Source organism: Oreochromis niloticus, linkage group LG17 (genome assembly GCF_001858045.2).
Source record: "Oreochromis niloticus isolate F11D_XX linkage group LG17, O_niloticus_UMD_NMBU, whole genome shotgun sequence".
NCBI lineage: Eukaryota > Metazoa > Chordata > Actinopteri > Cichliformes > Cichlidae > Oreochromis > Oreochromis niloticus.
Window position 1 is genome coordinate 11,253,480 of NC_031981.2, and position 19,257 is coordinate 11,272,736.

The following is a 19,257-nucleotide window of genomic DNA, read 5'->3' on the forward strand; positions in this document are numbered from 1 at the left end:
ACTAAATCTGTCTGTCCACATACCGTATAATATATTCCAGCCCTCAACATAGACCATTTTTACAGATAATAATTAGCAGTGATTCATTATTTTATAAGGATTAACTGTGTAAGGATTAACAGCAGCCTGTAAGTTGCTTGCAAGCCACGTATTATACAGCTAAAATGTTCCATGAGCATGATGTCGCTTCTGAAGATTTATAGATCCAACTTGATGTCCAGTGTGTCAGTTCCAGTTGAGCTGGATAAATTCAAAAGACGTGCAGGGCAAACACATAAAAAATTACTCCTGTTAAAGTGTTTAATTTCAAGCAGCAGGTGTGTGTTAATTACTACACAGACTAAACCCAACTTGGTTCTCTGTCGTTATTGCAGTCACACACAGACTCGTACCCCAGCCCAAAAATCAGATCAACCTTATTTCTACAAGATGTACACTGGCACATGATGTACAAGCTGAAAATCCCTGCACAACTTTCACCCAATGCCCAGATAATTAGGGAACTCACAAATGACCAACATGTTTGTCTTAAGCATGTGCCCTAAGGCTCCGATGTGCATGTGCATACATACGCCAGTGTGACTAATTATTATTTTTTTTCTTTGTATATTAGTGTGTGTCACTGCTCCTGCTGACTGCTCTGCATTTTCATCTCTCCTTCTCACATTGTGCACACAGATGAAAGTGGGACTTGTGTGTAATTAATTGGATATGTTTGTAATTAGGGGGCGAGAGAGGGAGAGATGCAAGCAAGCCTCCTTTTGTTTTGTCTGTTGCGCCTAACAACAGCACAGGAAAATAAAAACTGATTACACAGAACACTAATTACCATGGAATTATCCCCCTCACTTCACAGGGTTAATTCTTATTCTACGTGCGCATGTGTGTTTGCGTGTACATTCACGCACGCGAATGGGTCTGCCTTCTTTCTACATGGTCACGGACATATTCTTTGGTATGTAGAGAAGCATAAGCGGGGGAATATTTACTTAACATGAAAAACAACTAGCTTGTTTGTTGCCAAAAGACAGCAAATTATTGCTTTCAGACAAAGCTCATTTGTGTGTGCTCATATTTGCATGAACTAAAACATGAAGTCATTAAATATACCCTCAACTTTGTTTGACATTACTCCAGTCACACAGGCCTGGAGACTGGATGGCAACCACCAGTTGTGAGAGAACTGTATTATCTGACCAGTTAGCAAGTAGCTACTGAAAGCTGGTGGTAGTGACTGTAAAAAAGACTGCTAAAACACACTTTGCCTTTACATTTCAAATAAGTTTCTCTAGAATTCTGCAGTGAATTCAGAGAATGTGGATTCACAAACAAGGCCAAGCAGCTTTTATAAATTGTTAAAAAAACAAAAACAAACCCAAACATGAAACTGCTCTAATCTATCTTCGGTTGGTTTCAAGACTCAAGCTCTGCTGAATAGGTACAGCTGGGCTTTAACTATGCCTGCTTTCCTCTTATATTTGCCTTTTGGTAAGCAAGAAGAGTTGGTAATGAGTTGGTCGGTTGCTTATATTTATGTGCTCTGTCGGCACATCTGTCTGTTTGAAGGTCCACAACAACGTGCGTACACACATTATTTCCAACTATGCCTAAAATGCCATCAGATTTTTTCTGTTTTTTGTTTTTGTTGAGCAGTTGTTGGTGCCGCTGATAAGCTTATCGTCTGCAGCTTTTATAGAAACAAACACAGACGTACAACTGATACCAAGAGACTAAATAAAAAAGCATCTGAGGCTCAGAGAGTGAGCTTCTACTGGCATGGGCCTGCAAGGAGATCTACTACACAAATGCACACGCACACACATAAGCTCGCGCTGACACACTTCGTGCCACTGTTAAAATATCAAGTCTGAAACGTGTGCACATTCAAATTACAGCACAGAAGAGAGACCTGCTGAAGTCTTCGCAGTAAGATTATTTCAAGATTATAGCTTGTGACACACTGCATATTACTGAAATGTGAATATGACAGACGACACAGGCAATGGCAGCAACATTTCTGATCTTGAAACAGTTAAAAGGTGCATTTTCTCTCACACTCAGTCGTAATTCTTTTGATATATGCACGCCAAACTAAAGTGCGAAGCTTCAAAAAACTGTTGGGATCAAATGCAGCGACGAAAAGACAACAAACCATACCGACAGATGAAAGTGTGAGAACATGTGAATTTAAAAAAAGAACATGTATATTAAATCTAATTTGGAGGTGAGGTGGACCTAAGTGGGAGCACCCTCTTCCCTGTAGATTACGGAAATGGAAGAGTGGATCCCTCTGGACCTGTCTCTCTCCTCCTCCTCTCTCTCTCCCTCTCTTACTGCATCCCTTTGTTGCATTGCTCGACTCGCCCTGTGTTACCATGGCAACAAGGACTTGTGCGACATGGTGAGGACTATGGAGGGAGAAAAAGCGAGGAATAGCAGGAAGGGAAGAGTCTACCTGCAATCCAAAACCTGCAGCAGAAACCCAGAGGGAATCGAAGAGGGGAGGAGAAGAAGAGACGAAAGTTCATCCCCAACTTACGTTCTCACACAAATATTTGTCCTACAGCACGACTCCTCTTTCCTGTCCCTTTATCTCCGTTCTCCTCTGCTCTATCCCGCTTTTCCCAATTCTCTCGCTCTGCGCCTCCAACCCATTTCTTCCTCTTTCGTCCCCTTCTCTCCTATTCATCCTTTCTTTCCTCCTTTTCTACTGCACCCTCGGAAATAAATTAGCAATGACAGTGGTTTGGGTGAAGGAGAATTGTAATTATAAAAATGTCACTCCTGGTTATTCTTAGGGAATGAGGAGCCGTTGCTGTCTGATGCATCTGCGCTTTGCTGCACATAGAAGAAAGAACTAATTATGCTTCATTCTATTTACAGGGTCACATGAGTCATAAATAGAGATTATAGCGGATTTCTCTTTACGCATAGGCGACCGTCACATCATGTCAGAGAATGTGACTGCTGGACCTCCCGTGTCTCAGTTTATTCCCCCCAAGGACTTTAATTATATCTTCAGATGTTCATAAGATGTGCATGTGGACTTGGCTGCACTGTAAACTCATGGTGTGTCCCTTGAATGTTAACAATTGACTGCAGGTGTGAGTAAAATTAGCTGGATGTCTACCATCATAGTGATAAGTGGGCAGATCGTTTTCTTGAACTTTGCAACGAAAGGTCTCACAAGAATGAGTGATCATTTATATTCAGCTGCATAGATAATTAATTGGATCATAGAAAAAAGTTTTTTTTCTTCAATTCTTAGCTGTATTATAGAGATTCATTAACAGATTTTTAATCTTTTCATAACCAAACATATTATTATTATACTTTCTACCATACTGTTATGATACTATATGATGCTTATGAGGCTTTAGATGCAGTGTAGAGTAACACACTCTATATCTTTGACTGTAGGAGTCACAACTAAAGGCAGAGCTGTCGGACTGATGTAACAATCTGACCTGAGCAGGGCCACTGTGCCAAGACTCCCATCAGACAGATAAACATCTTCATAAAAGGATTTATATTGGCTGTCAGAGTGTATAGATGATATCAGGAATATATAGATGAAACATCCATGCGCAGTCACAACTACACGTATGGACACAGATAGAGAGAAAGACACATCACACAGATGGTCCCACCGCATTCATCTTCGCTATTTGCGCTACCAAATGATTGTGAGCTGTGTGATCTCACTAGCTGATTCTGGTTCATATTTAAGGTATTGGATAACAAGAGGAAATCACACAGAAACCAGATGTAATCAGATTCCGGTTTTGCACCGGCACACAACTGGATCACGTCTTGACACATAACACAGGCAGCCTGCTTATCCCATCATTACTGCGGCTCACATTCCCTTTGACAGACAACATAACCCAATTACCAGCATCCTGTTTTTGACAAAGGCAATACACGAGTGTGTTATTGCATTGGGATGGATCTTACTGAAGGTCACACATTTATATCCTGCCCTACAACATATCTTGCCTCTTTATCCCTATGGCTTTAAAGTCATGTTGACTGTCTGATACCATGTTTAATAAAAATCTGCCATCAATCACAGGATTTTAGCCCAGTACATCCAGAGCTGGGCAACCAGCATACAGCACATATGGAAAATGAGTCACTAGACACCTTGCCATTATCACACACCCTGTCTGCAGTAGCATTTGCCAATTTAATGCAATTACACTGTCATATAACATGGTGGTAACACCAGCACTGTCATCCACTTCCCGATGTGAGCCAAAGACACTGTATATCTTTTGGCTAGTGACAATTACAAATACAAATCACACTATAAATTATAATATATCACTTTTTATTGAAGGCTGTAAAACATTAGTTAGCATAATTAAAACTTAGTTTATGCTCGACATTGCGGCTCCTGGCTGTGGCTGGCACATATGCAAGATATGTAAACTGGAGGTAGCTGTCTGGGCAGGACAATATTTATGGTCATGAATGTGGGGACAGAACCTTTGGAGGGATTCATACAGAATCAACTTCTTTTTTTAAGAAAAGTTGCACAAAAGCTTGAAAATGATTACCTAAAGCTAATGAAAAACTTTGCTGTCACAGCTTGTATACACCCTGACCAACATGTCTTGTATAAACATGGTTAAGATGATAAACATTTACAAAAAGAACTACTCAATGTGAGACTTGCACTTAGGGCTGTGGGTAAACTTTATCCTATTTATTGTGGACCAGTCTGCAAGTCTCCACTAGTAATAGCAAGTTGTAATAGCTTTACTGCCCTGTTGCAATACAGAGCAAGTTGATGTGTTATAACTCACTTCTATGCGGGTTGTGAACCACTTTAACACCCTTTCCCACCATCTTTACATTAAATATGAAATTATTTTCATCCTTTAGCCTCCATGCAGTGTATAATTCTGAGTTTCTCTAATCAAAACCGTCTCTCCTCACCCCATCATTCACTCGCAAAATTTAAAAAGCCTCTATTTTAAAACTCTGACACTGAATTCAACAGGGTTCATAATTGCTTAGCATTAATTACAGTAGCTGTGGATTGTCAACTTAATCAGTAACAGCATTTACCTTCAATTAGCTTTCACTACAGTCTTCTTTAGACCCAAAAAGACTTTTTGAAAAAAAAAAAAAATCATCACCGCAGTTTAACTTTCAAGGAAAAACAGTAAACACAGTAGGGGAAGATACGGAAACACAAACATATCAAGTCTGCACAAGAAAAAATAACATTTAAAACCACTGAGATTCTGGCAGTCTCTTTTAGTGTTGAGTTACACACATAAGAAAATGAAATAATTAGCCAGCTAATTGGAATAGATGCGCTGGAGAAGCTTTTTATGACTGCTGTTGCCTTTTTGTAAACATAATAAAGTAAGCTGGGATGGAAGGATGGAGGCAACGGTGGAAGGATGGAGGGGTGATATGATGCAAGACCCATTCATTAACAGAATCCATTAGTGCATGAAAATAAAGCAGCGGAAATAAAACAAACAGGAAAGACTAATTATGATGTGCTGAGTTGATACAACTAGTGGGTTTTTGCATGTCTGTCAAGTGTTTATTTGCAGATTAATATGCATGTGAGCCCACTGCCATGCGTGTTTCAGAGGCTTACAAAAGTCGTAAACACAGCACTGGTAAGTGTTATCGGGCCTCTTGCAAGGTTGCTATTTGCTACTTTAATTAACACACAGCCAGAGGGAGGCTTCACTGATACAACTGCAATGCACAAACTCTCTATCAATGTCCCTACATTGCTGCTTCAGGCCAGTACTATTTATTGTTAATACTGACAGGCACCGGCAATAAATCAAAGTGAAGGAAAAATACAGCCGCTCTCGCGCTTCACATGGAGCAAGCTGATGAGAGAATTTGTAAAAACAAGTTCAACACAAATACATAGTTTATGAAGAGAGAAAGTCAGCGTGTAATCCTGTCAACACGGCAAGGATACGTTTAAAAACCTTTAGCGCTTTGTCAAAGTCAATTTGCCATTTTGACACAAACACAAAGCTAAAATATGAAGTGTATACACAACTGCATATTTGGGTATAGAGTTTGTAACATGTATAACTGTAAGATTCCTGCTTGATTATAATGAAGTAGCTCGCCATGTGTATTTTTATATAGTTTTACAGTGACACATAAAGCCCTACATCTAATCATATTCATCTCAGTATGGTCCAATGAATCTTCACCTTGTGACAGAGTAAAAACACTATAAAGTATATCTTTAATAATACCCAATCCCAAAAATTCAAATAGGAGCAGATAAGAGGAACATTAATAGAGTTCAACAGCCCCTTTTTTGTAGTCTTAATCCTCTTGCTTCATCTGATGCCATTGAAACAAATAATTATCAGTTGTCTATGTAATATATAGGCTTCACACACAAAGGCATGCAGTGCAGCGAACTATAGACACTATGCGGAATGCAAACATCTGTAGAGATAAAGATCAATAGCATTAAAAGTGATGCTTTACAGAACTGAATCCCTCCTCATCTCCCTTTAAAGTTTGCATCCGAACTGGTGGTGCCTTTCTACTTATTCTCCATCAAAAGCTCTTTGGCCTGATGGTCACACGCTTGTGTTCCCCGGCATGGGCGAGAAGACCAACAGCAGCAGAACATAAAGAGAGAAAGAAAGCAGGAAAAAAATCAAATACAATACAATAGTGTGTTCCGTCATGAAAAATGTCAGAATAATGGAGAAAAAAAAAACAGGACAAAGAGAAGGGTTGAGGACAATGAATTATACAATTTACTTAAAAAAATACTGTAGTTAACACTAATGAACCAAATAATTAGCCTTCTGGAAAGCCTTGTCAAAAACATTTACAGGCATGCAACTAAAGCACGAAGAGTCCGATTAGGGGAGAGAAGCAGCCAATGAGAAAGATAAAAACAAATGACAACCTTAATGAAAAGTTGATGTAAGCGCCAAAGGTAAGAAAAGAAATGTAATTAAAGTGAAGGCAGAACAAACTGAAAGGCATATAAGCGAAAAAAAGAAGGGAACAAAAGAGAAACTGGGGTAGATATGCAGATTGAATGTGGCTAAGCATGACTGCAATGCATCTATGATTCTCTGAACCAGTTCATAAATAGAAAAAGGGAAGGAACAAAGCAAGGAGCGAGCAAGTCGAAAGAAAATTCTAGTGTTGAGTCCCAATGTGTCTGACAGTGCAATGGATGATTTATGGCGAGCATTGTCTGGCGATGTAATTGGCCGCCATGTTGGTTTGCTTTGTGAGAATGAGAGCATGAGAAAAGTGGAAATATCTAAGGACTTGTGCGGACTACACCCCAACAGCAGCAATCAAAGTGAAAGGTGAAGGGTTAGAGACAATGAAACAGAAGGAGGGATAAAGGAAGTGCAGAGGAAGATAGAAACACTCAGTAACAAAGGCTTTGTACAATAAGAATAAAAACTACAGTAAAAGTACACTCACCTGCTACATTCTTACACACAGCTATTCAAAGGTTTGTTGATACAAATATGTAATCAGCCAATCACACAGCAGCAACTCAATGCATTTAGGCCATATGGTATGATATGCTGAAGTTGAAAACTGAACATCAACATGGGAAAGAAAGGCAATTTAAGTGACTTTGAATGTGGCAAGGTTGTTGGGCTGGTCCGAGTATTTCAGAAGCTGCTAATATACTGGGATATCCCCACAAAACCATTGCACAGGTTTACAGAGAATGGCCCAAATAGAGAAAATATCTACTGAGCAGCAGTCTCGGGCTGAAAATGCCTTGCTGATGCCACAGGTCAGAAGAAAATGGCCAGACCGCATCAAGCTAAAAGGAAGGTAACGGTAACCAGTCGTATCATTAAGTATGCAGAAGAGTACCGTTGAATGCAAAACACATTGAATTTTAAAGCAGTTTGGCTATAGCCAAATTAAGGCAGGTCTGAAAGCAAATGTCTGTCTGGTGTCTGGTGAGCGTATACAGATATATGTATATTTAATTATATTTTAAATGGGCACTGGTGAGAGAGCACAAATGTCGGATAATCATTGTGTACTGAATAAACAGGTGAGTAACATTTAATCAATATTCGAAAAGCGTCCAGTGATGTAGCCATAGCTCCGTCTCAACTTGACAGTAAATGTGTGCTTCACGATGAGATCACCACCAAGTCAAAATGAGGTCATACTGATTTCAGTGATTTAAGATTGACTGCACATTGGTGCAGCACCAACCCTCAAGGGACTGTCATATTTCCATAAAAACAACAAATTTATCTTTTTACTACATTACTGCCTTAGATCAATCTTAGCTTCAGAACAAAGAGACAGTGGAGGTAACTCAAACAGCCGTCTCAAAAAACAAAGTTTGTAGTCAAGTGCTTTACCCATTAAAAATGACTTTAGTCTCATGTAAGTTAACAGTACTGAATAAGAGAAACACTACTGCGCATGTCAAATAGGCCCAGTAAGAAGAAAGAGATCAGAAAGTCTATATCAAATAAAAAGAAAATGATTGTTCATTGGTGTAAAATGAATTTCAATATACGTCATCAAAACAAACACTTACATCATCCACTTTTTATATATAGCATTTGATGCAGTTTTGTAAAACAACTCTCATTTCCAAATAAATCACTAAGGATATTCAATCATGTACTTGTTCAAGTGGGCAGTCAGGTTTGAAGTCAGTGCAGGGATATTATGCTGCTCTGATGTGTAAATAGCATTAGTTAAAAAGTGCTATTTGGTTTGGTGTTTAACTGATATAGTCTTTGAAAACGACATCAAAGGCTCCTTTGTGTTTTTATCTTTCCATCCTGAAACTGGTTTGATGGACACACACTACACACACCTATCCACACACAAACACAAAAAGAGAACGAAGAGAAAGACCACACTACTGTCATCCGAAGAGCCAAACAAGATAAACTACTATCTCTAATGTTCTCCCTGTGATGCGCCTCTATCACTCCTTGTTCACTTGTTCCCTCCTATTTTGTCTCCACTTTTCCCGGCAGTTCTGACACTCAGCACAGAGAAGTTGTTCTCACCATTTTCTCTCTGTGAGTGGACGAAGCCAGTAACTTCTCTCTTTAATGAGCATGTCGTGTTCCCCTCCCTAAACGCACCCTCTCAAACACTGGCAGCTTGAAGGGTAAGGAATTGTGTGTGCACGTGTGTGTGCATTAAGCGTCTTTATGTGGAAGCATTAGAAACAGGAAGTAAAGATAGAGATACTGTTGTTGTGTGACTAGACCGGGCCAGTAGCTTGATTCTAATGAACAAGTGTCATGTTCCCTTGCTTTCTCGATTCTCTTACCACAGCCCTCAAACGGGGATAGTTTTCTGAGGGGTGGAGAGAGAACATGGTAGGATAAGTCAGGGTTGAAAGCAATGAAATAAGAGAAGGTTAAAATTCACACTAGAAAAGCAAAGGAAAAAGGACAGAAGACAGACAGGCACCCAAACAAGTTCAAACAAGCTGTAAACTAAAGCTGTGAAGAGTCTGGCACAACAATATCAGACACGCACTTTAGCATAAATGTTAACATGCGTGCACACATCCTCTAACAGCCCGGGGCAACGATGTCAATCCGCGAAACCCTTCTCACCAAACTGTAATCCCCAGATTTCCAAACCCTCCCCCGATGTTGCATCACTGCTTTGGTCTGTTTGATGACATCACAGACTTTCCTTGAGGTATAGATCAGTGAGCATTGTATACCAGACATCTCATATACCACTAAAGCTCCTTACAGCCCCCCAAAAAAGGTAGCGAGAAATGGCTGATTTGCATAATGGCTGTGCTGTTAGGAGGTAAAACAAATCAGCCTGTCACCATTTGGTAACCTTTACTATTTCACAGGCAAAAGAAATATGATATGCGAGCTCCCACCAGGAGAATAAAAGCATAATTTTACCACAAGGTCAGAATATCAACCAATTATACTTAATACATTTTTATGTCACAAAAGCTATAGCTTTAGTGCACAGGTAGACTAGTATATAGAAGAAAGAATACTGAAATAAAGATAAAGCCTATTACACACAGGCGAGTGTTAAGCACAGAACACACACACACAGACACACACACACACACACACACACACACAGAGACACACACACAAATGACAAAAGCCTAGGTTCCAACTTCTGTCTTGGCTGCGAAAAGAACAAAAAAAACAGAACTGCTTAAAACTTTCTGCCGGAACCAGGTGTGGATGAATATTCATGAATGGAGTGAGTATCAGGTTGTCGTTCCAACTTCTACAGTGTGATTGAATGAGACAGTGCTTTTGTGTGTGTGTGTGTGTGTTGTGATGGTAGGGGGGCAGCGAGATTGCTTCTCTATGCCTTTGTGTAGGTGGAAAACTGGCCATTTCTCAGAGAGGGACAACTAAATAAAGATGGAGGGTGAAAACAAAAGCAGACCAACTGCAGCTCTGAATATTCATGAGAGGTCGAGTGACTCAGAGCAATTCAAATAACAAGGAACAGGAGGGAGGGTATCGTCCCACTAATTCCGGTTCGGTTAAGTTTTATTTTGGAACAATGCTGTGCAACATGTTCAGTTTTGGATTATATAGCTGAGTGCTTTGAAGCGGAGTCTTTAAAAAAGGTGTCTCTGGCAGCTGCTGCGCATTTTGATCGTCAAATTTTAATCAGGGTGGAAAAGTTTAGTGGGCTACAAAAGAGATTAAATAACTTTAACGCGCAAACAAAGCTCTGAGTCGTTCCAGTAGAACAGTTTTAGATAATGTGAAAAAAACGAGCATGTGAGTTAAAAATTATTAGGGAGAATCAGGCAAGGGTAACGTCCACATTTCTCACATATAGCACACACAGCTGGAAATAGTCTCTCTCACACTCACACACACACACGCACGGCCATGCACATACACACAATCTTCAAAGTCTTCTCCTGAAGAAGGTGCTTTATCAAAACACGGCCCCTGAAAATGTTAAGGACACATTGCCAAAGGGTGAACACACATACACACTTGCACACATAAATGCAGACATGCAATCTATCACGCTAAAATGCTATCAAACCAAAGCAAAAAGTGGGGTAGCACTTCTCAGATTGTAGCGCATTACCATGGGAACACGGTTTAACAGCTGGTTTGCATGCTAGAAGTACGCTGGTATTCACCCTACATAATTTAAGCCCCATTTAGATGTGCTCTGTCCAGTCAGTGATCTAGTAGGAGCAATGGCAGCAATACCCATTTTAAAAGCAGGAGGGGGGAAATGGACTGAGAGATGCGCCTTTATATATGATGTCCAAAATTTATGGCGGATAAGTAAATTGGGGGAGTACTGAAAGGGGTCCAAATCTGTACTGAGGGGCTTGAAGAGGTGAAGATGAATGCTGATAATAAGTACAAAAAAAAAAGTCTTGAGGAAGGGAAAGGGAGCAGTGGAGAATACGAGTATCCAGTACAAAGAGAGGTGAAGAGAAAATCTGAACTGAAGCGGAAACCGAGAAAACAAAATCACTGTTTCATCTGCAGAGAGAAAATGATACATTATTTATGTACTCCTCTGTTTCCCCTACAATCAGCTAGGATTGTACACTTATACCAGTGAGTGGGGAGAATGTGAGAAGAGGGATAGAACGTCTGACACAGGAGTATAGAGACTGAGAGAAAATATGAAAAATGAGAAGAAAAGTGACTGCTGAGTGCATGATATGATTAGCATTTTAATGTGTTCCAGACGTAGCTGTGAGACCAGCAGCTCGCTATGATTCCAATGACAATGATAACACTAATAATAATGGCTTTGTATTTAAGACTGCTACATGCATGACAGGGGGAAAGCACTCTAGTGATATCCATAATTTATTTGTCTTCACTTCAGTACATTCTCTTCAGATAAAAAGGTCACCACGGTTGCCATAGGTGATCAGTAATCGAATAACTTGATTTACTATTTTCACCGAGAAGTGACTGATGTTACAGTTGCCATTAATCAATCAGAATCAAAATCAGGACTTCTGACTTGCAGACAAAGTTACCTCAAGAAGTGAGTGTGTGCAACTAAGTGGACGACCTTGCCGTGTCAAATGTTGTCACTCAGGATAATATGACAGAAGGGGGAGAGACAAACAGTGAGTCAGCAAACACCCTCAATGAATTACAATCAGTCCAGATGGGCTGCTGCTGTGTCATGAGAAATATCCAGCAAGTACAGACAACATGGAAAAGCTGTGTACTGTGCAATACACACAGCACAGTGTGACTATATATTGCACTACATCTGCATTATTTGAAATTATTGTTATCTTACAACGTGGTAAATATTTTTAAATTTACATACATTTACATTCACTTAGATTTAAATTAAGTTTAAGGGAGAAAAACTGGCACAGCTGTAGCTACTTGTATCCAGTTTGCTTGAGAATAACTTAGAGCAACAATTTTAACTCCAAATTTCACGGATGTTTCTGTTCCCATTTTCATCTCTACCTCTAATCACCCGTCTTCCTTTTCACTCTCCTCCTCCAGCTGTCCAGACTGCTGTTCCACTGAATCTCCTCCAAGCAAGGAGTGATCACACCAGCCCATGACATCATGCTGAGACATGTGGCATTTCCACCGCCACACATCTCATCTGCCTAAATTAGCATGCATTACACTATCACATGAGCAATTAAATTGCATGGGAGGATGACAGGGTGTTCAGGTGGAGCGGGTGGAGGCAGGTGCAGCCAGGTGGACCTTGGATAGCTTTTTAGGGAGGGGCATGCAGGGTTGAGAGTGTTAGTCAGGCTTAAAGGGAAGTCAAATTGTAAGGATGGTGGATTTCCAAAAAAAACCCCCGGTAAACTGTGGGAAAGAAAATACAACCAAAAAAATAAATCACAGGTTGTCCTGCTTACACACTTTCTCTCTCTTGACACCATCTCAGCCCTCTGACATCACCTGATGGATTAAGTGCTTTTCATCTTGTGGCAGGGTTTTCCACCCAGAGACAGCAATTGAAAATCTAGGTAAGAAGTCCTGTTAAGAGCTTAACAGCTTCCTTTGTGACGAGGAAGGAAAAGCTCTGGTTAAAAGGTCAATGGGCTTCCACTTAAAGTCTTTATGATAACAGCAATGACAGCATACGCTGGCATAATAATTGCTGTGGCGATGCATTTTGGCTTGGGAGCATCCTCAAAAGCTGCACTGCCGAAGTTAAAATCACACCAGGATGACAGAATGATGAATTACATTTTGTCCAACATAGTGTGCAATAATATTAGTGATACACACACTATGCCTTAAAAGATAGAGACAATGCTACCTCCTGATATTTCCTTATTGTGTAGATTTTTTTGTATATTGTGTATCGTGTGTTGAATCTTTGGATCTTTGAATTGTCTTCAGGACAAGATATTTGAATTGAACAAAGCAACGTCTCTCTAAACATCAAAGCAAAGTCTGGGAAAAAATGGAACAAAATAAAACAAACAAATTTAGTATAATCATTGCAATAATTCAGTCTTTAAAAAATAAAAATGGGGCCATATGTGAAAAGAGATGAATCTATTCAATTTCTAAAAGGATTTTAGCAATTTAGGAAATGTTTAAGAATTTAGGAAATATGTCTTAGAAATTTTTGCTAAGCAAGTACATTGCAGTTGTACGTTAAGCAGACTGTAATCATTAATAATAAAAAATATAAATTTATAATCAGACCTACGGCTAATGAAAAAGGAGAAAAGGTATTATTGAGAATCACACAATGACCTTGGACAAGAGAAAGAAGAGATTTCTGCCTGGTGTTACGAAGACGAAGGATGAAAGGCTGTACTGCTACGGATAATATCAGAAAAATGTAAGGGATGTGTGTCTGTAGTGAACGTTCCTGTACTCTATGTGGCTTCAGAAACCGACCTGAGTTTAAAAAGAACGGTGGGAAAAGAACTGATGGATGTACAACTATGTCTGGTTCCATTACTTTGTGAATGACCTCTGGCTCCACAGAAGAATTCTTTTGAAAGAAGAGAAATAAAAACATCCAGCTGAACTTTTCTAAAATGAATGAATGCTGCCAAATACAAACATCTCCGGGAGAAAGTTGTTTAAACAGATGGACAAGTTTAGAGAAGTTTAGATTATTTCGCAAGTCACATGAAGGTTTCACTGACACAGACATGCTGCCTGCTGTGAAACTTGGCAGGTTTGGGAAGCAGGAGAAATGGAGACAATAACAGGAGATGTGAACAAATAGTGGGAAAGGCTATTAATCATTCCCACTGTAAAGATGGGTTACCATTGGCAACATCTATTGTGGGGCAGGAAGGTACAATAAGGGTGATCAATATGTCATATTAATGAAAGAATCCCACGACTGTTTACATGTGCATATTTCATCCATCTTGGACATACAAGTGCTACGTTTTGGTATTTTATGTGTTTGCTTGTTGTTTAGATGGAGCACACTTCATCATTATTTGACACATTATTTGGTCACCATCTGGGAAGCATCACCAAAAGCCAACAAATGTGTTGGAGAAGTAACAAAACAAACATTAGCGCTGAAAAGTGGAGTTTCTCATTATGAAAAAGGCTATGAGACTGACAAGTAGTAGATTTTGTAATTTCACTGGACAGCTTTATACAGCACACATGTGAGTATGAGATAATAGAAGGAGGTGGAGTTTAGCACAGATGTGCATGGATGTTTGTGCTCTTGAAGCAGTATATACCATTCTGTCCAAGCAAACACTGACAAACTTAAACCGACACAGAGCCAGTAATCTGGTGTCTGACACAAACAAACAAGCTACGCATGTAGATTTTATGAAAGCAACGTCTCTCTAAACATAAAAGATTAAACAGTTCCATGTGCACATGCACACACAAATGCACAGTGCTGCTACCACTCAAAGCTCTACAGTCATTACAGCATCCTCTGTGGACCTAATGTGTGGCTGTACTGTAAACACCGCTGACAGTGCAGAGCAATATCTGCCTCCAGCCATATTATTATCAAGGTCTCTGTATGTGTGTGTGGATAAGGGAAACACAGGATGACATAGTGCCATCATTGGAGACAAGTCCCAAAGGATCAATACTAGCATCACCGCTGACCAAACACACGGGTTTTTACTGATGATTTAGCAACATTCACCTATGTCCAGGTCTGTGAGTACACACAGCTTTTACTGGGATAATAAAAACAAAGTAAATGTCAAAGAGCAGAACTTTCTGAAAAACAGAAGAAGGGAGAGACAAGAAAAACATAAACATGGCAGAGGGAGGACAGAAGCTCCTAACACACACCAGATGCTAAACTAGCGGCATGGTGTCTGCTGTGCCAGCTGCAAATTGATTAAGAGAGCCTCTGGCCAAAGGGCAATGGCTCAAACAGGATGGCCACGCAGGTCACAGACAAAAACTCCCACAAAAAAAAAAAACACACACACAAAAAAAAAAACCTTGGAAAATCACATGGCTACGTTTTTATTTTTTCTTCAGTGCTTATTCAGTAGTAAGAGGCAAAAGGTAATGCTGATGCAACAAGAACATTGTCAATTAATCCTTAGATTGGGACTGGAAACTGTCTGGATATAGACAGGAAGTGTATGACAGTTTGAGTCCATATAACTGCAAGAGTGTACAATACAAGTAAAAAAAAGCAAGGCTACAAAATCAGTTACTAAATTAAATAATTTTACCATGAACACGATAAGGATAAAGCTACAAATCTGATTTTTATAACGGTATCCGAACCAAAGAAAAAAGCTTATATGTGTTTGTTTAAAAGTGACCATTTACTAGTGGACTCATATCCTTTCATTAATTATTCATAAATTAATGACTTAACTCTTCAAGACAGGTCTGACACATTTTCCTCGCATAAAAAAATGGTAACTGCTCAGAATTTACACCACTGTATAAATGACTGTCTATACAATGAAACAAAGTGTCTTCAAGGTGTTTACATACCTGGAATTGGTAGAGGGTCATTTCAAAAGGCGAACAGCGTCGAGGCATCAGGGAAATATGAAAGAAAGAGAGAAAAGTGAAAAAAATGTGTTAATATAAGCATATTTTTAAGGCTGGGATAAAATAAGAACTCAGAGAATGAAATGCTCAATTTACACGACATAATAACCACACATGTCAAACTAATTCAACAACATGCCACAGGGGGTTGTCTGTATGAAATGAAATATACCCGGAATCTAATTTTCTTCTCTTTGTGTTAACTCTCAATCCCTGTTAGCGGTGACAGCACCCACATCCTGTGCCCATGTTGTGCCAGTGAAGCGGGCTGGCACAAGGCTGACTGGCGCTCTGCGGTGCTGTGAAAATGCAGCAGCACAGTAGCAGCCTTAGGTTAGAAAGATGTGATTCATTAATCAACACTCCCCGCAGGGAATAACGCTGCCTGCTGGCACAGCCTTTCTTTCCATTCTCCTTCACTCCCTCCTGACTAGCCACTGGACAAACAACACAATAGTATGTTGTACACATACACCGTATGTACAGGCACACCGGTATGCATCTCACTCGTAATTAAGCAACCTACACACACGCACGCACGCACACATACACACACGCACACACACACCAATATAAATATTCATACTTGTTTTGCAGGAGCTTTGTCTCCTGAGGCTTATCTGTGGTAGAATGGCTTGGTTTGGGGAGTGACAAGACTAGGAGGATAATTAGTTGAAGGCAGAGTGGGAATTTTTATCTAAAAGCTCCAGATTTTCTTCGCTGTGTTGGTCTCTTTGGTCACACCTTTACATTCACCTCTCATTTTCATTTATGTAGCCACAGTAGTTTTATTAATCACTGTCAACCATAATAGGGCCTGAAGCAGTAAGTAATTGGTGGGTGCGGCATTATGCTGAACACTATTGAGGCACCCCGTTTTGCTCTGAAAAGGTAAGAGGACCTTAAGGGGATGTATATTTTTGCCTATGATAAGACTTGAGGACTCAAACCCTCTTTTAGATAGTGATAAATGAAAACAATTTCCTCATGTTCACCTCACTTTGGATCCTTTGAGAAAACTGTAATTTAAGTGCCATGTTAGCTAAACCACTCTGTTGATGCTGTGTTTCCTATCAATACACAGAGGATGAGTGTAGCTCTAAAAACTCGCATGCCATTAAATGCCCCGAGGTTCCCAGCCTCTTGTTAAGTGCCGGTTTAGCATCAGGAGCCACCGTGCAGTCTGCCCCATGGAGCCCTCAGATAGACATTTTAAGAAGACAGCATGGCTGGGATTAGAGATAAAAAGCCATAACTGTGCAGCCCAAACACAGTGTGATGCAGTATGTTTCTCACATCGACCTACAGTAAACAGTCTTAATGGATAAGCTTTAGCATGGAATAGAGCTGAACAATGGCAATAGTTTCCTCTGCAGGTTAAAAAAAATGAGTCACTGGGGAAACACAACTTCTGAGAGTTTTAGATATTGAGATGGAAAAACAGAACATAAGAGCGACTCACTGACAGCGTTCACGTACAGCTTCTGAAAGAGCTGGAAGACTGTCATCTGCACACAGCAGCTGCAACTCCAAGTGCCTTTGGCATGGTGTTTAAAGAATAGGAAAGCTGAACAGAGGTGCAATGTAAATAACGGTCACCCCTGTCCAAACAGCCTTTGTCTCTGGCTGACAAGAAGCAGTACCTTTTCCCTGTTTATAGCTCAGTTTGTGTGCTGAATGCAATTTGTGGGGCTGCTGGCTTACATTTAGGTCCTACTAAGCTTAAAAAAAACTGGCATGTCTTTTAGATTCTACAGCTTCAGTGCTTAGATGAGTATGCCACCTAATACCAGTGTTGCTAATACTACACTCTGAAATTAATTTTTTTGTGTGATAATAACAGATTAACCCAATAATCTAAATGCACACTCAAGTTTCTATAAAACATCGAAAAGCTAGAAACAATATCCATTCACCAGCCATGAACCATTCCGTTTTGCCCGACTGCACTGGCTATTAATTGAGGTAAAGAAGCGGTGTTCACAAAAACAGGGATTTTATTGATCGTCCAGGAGGCTGTGACCAAATAAAAGGGGCAGACTAATTCGGCTAAAACAATACATAAATTGCCTGTCCTGTCAGGCACCAATGGGTGTGACTAGATGTCAACTGATGAGACAGACCGGCCACTTACTTCAGATTAGATCTGCTTTAAGAGAAAAGAAAATCTATATTGAATCCCCTAAGGAACCAAAGCCATTGCAAGTCATAAGTGAAAAGAAACTGGACGCACCAAGGCACATCACTCCACCTCTGTCTACACGTCCTCTGTCTATCATTACCATACCACAGTGGGTCAAGACCCTGTTCGCAGTGGGAGCAGGACTTTTCTGCCGGGAGCCACTTATATCATTATCATATTTCAAATTCACCTTAGCAAAACATATGCGGCCACCCTGAGAACACTCTCCATTTTACAAATTAGCATTTAAATACTGCAAACAAGATAGGAGGCGGACAGTGGAGTAAGGGAGAAGAGGAGTGAAGAAACACAACAGTGCATGAGAAAAATATGGAAATTTTGATTAAGGTTCAACAGATGGGCGTCATTTAGAAGAGCCGCAGCTGACATATCTGGGTACCGAGACTGGTTCTCCCGCAATAATGCTGCAAGTAAACACTTTGAGGAAGGGAGGATTGCGGTGGGTGTTTGTGCATGCGCCTCTGAAAGCATCCATGTGTGCACACATGCTCCTGTACTTCAAATACTTCAGGGAGCAACAGAGGGGGCTTAAGCACTTCTTGTTTTTGTCTGCACACTGCCTTCACACACTTGACTGTGGCTCAAGCTAATTACCTGCAGAATTCCCCGCATTATTTCACACAACTAATGACTGCTCTTAATATGGCTGTAATTACCTGTCGATAGGATATAATTGACAGTAACAGCAACAGTCCTGTTCCTTAGGAGAACAGAGGCATGCGGGAAATTTGCGGTCAAAACATCAACAGTTTTTCTCCCTGTGTGACAACAAAAGAGATAACCTGCTATTACGATTTTAACCTATCACCATATATGAAATACATAAATCTATCTATTTATGCAGTCCTGTTTTGTTCTTTCCCTTTAAATATTGTCTAAACCTGTCATTCTTCACACTCTCTCTTCAGACTATATTTCTCCGCCATTGTTGTTCTCTTTCATAGTCCCTCATCTCCCTCTCTTTCTGTCTCCTCTGCTGTTGACAGCTCCCACAGCTCCTCTTTGCAATGCAGCAAGCGCTCTCCTTCCCTTGCTCCTTGCGTTTTTTTGCCCTGTCTCACA

At 40.1% G+C, this 19,257-nt stretch overlaps 1 protein-coding gene across 5 annotated transcripts in view; it reads right to left on the reverse strand.

Annotated features, from left to right (window-relative positions):
* Window positions 1–19,257, reverse strand: part of plxna4 (plexin A4) — a 244,786-nt gene that overhangs the window by 135,108 nt on the left and 90,421 nt on the right. The window contains exon 4 of one of the 5 annotated variants that reach the window (XM_013271212.3): window positions 15,425–15,932. The exons of the other annotated variants lie outside the window; for them this stretch is intronic. Within the exon in view, the coding sequence (XP_013126666.1) occupies window positions 15,798–15,932 (135 nt within the window). The 3' untranslated portion in view covers window positions 15,425–15,797. Of the gene's footprint in view, window positions 1–15,424; window positions 15,933–19,257 lie in introns of those variants that run through there. 5 annotated transcript variants of the gene reach the window in all.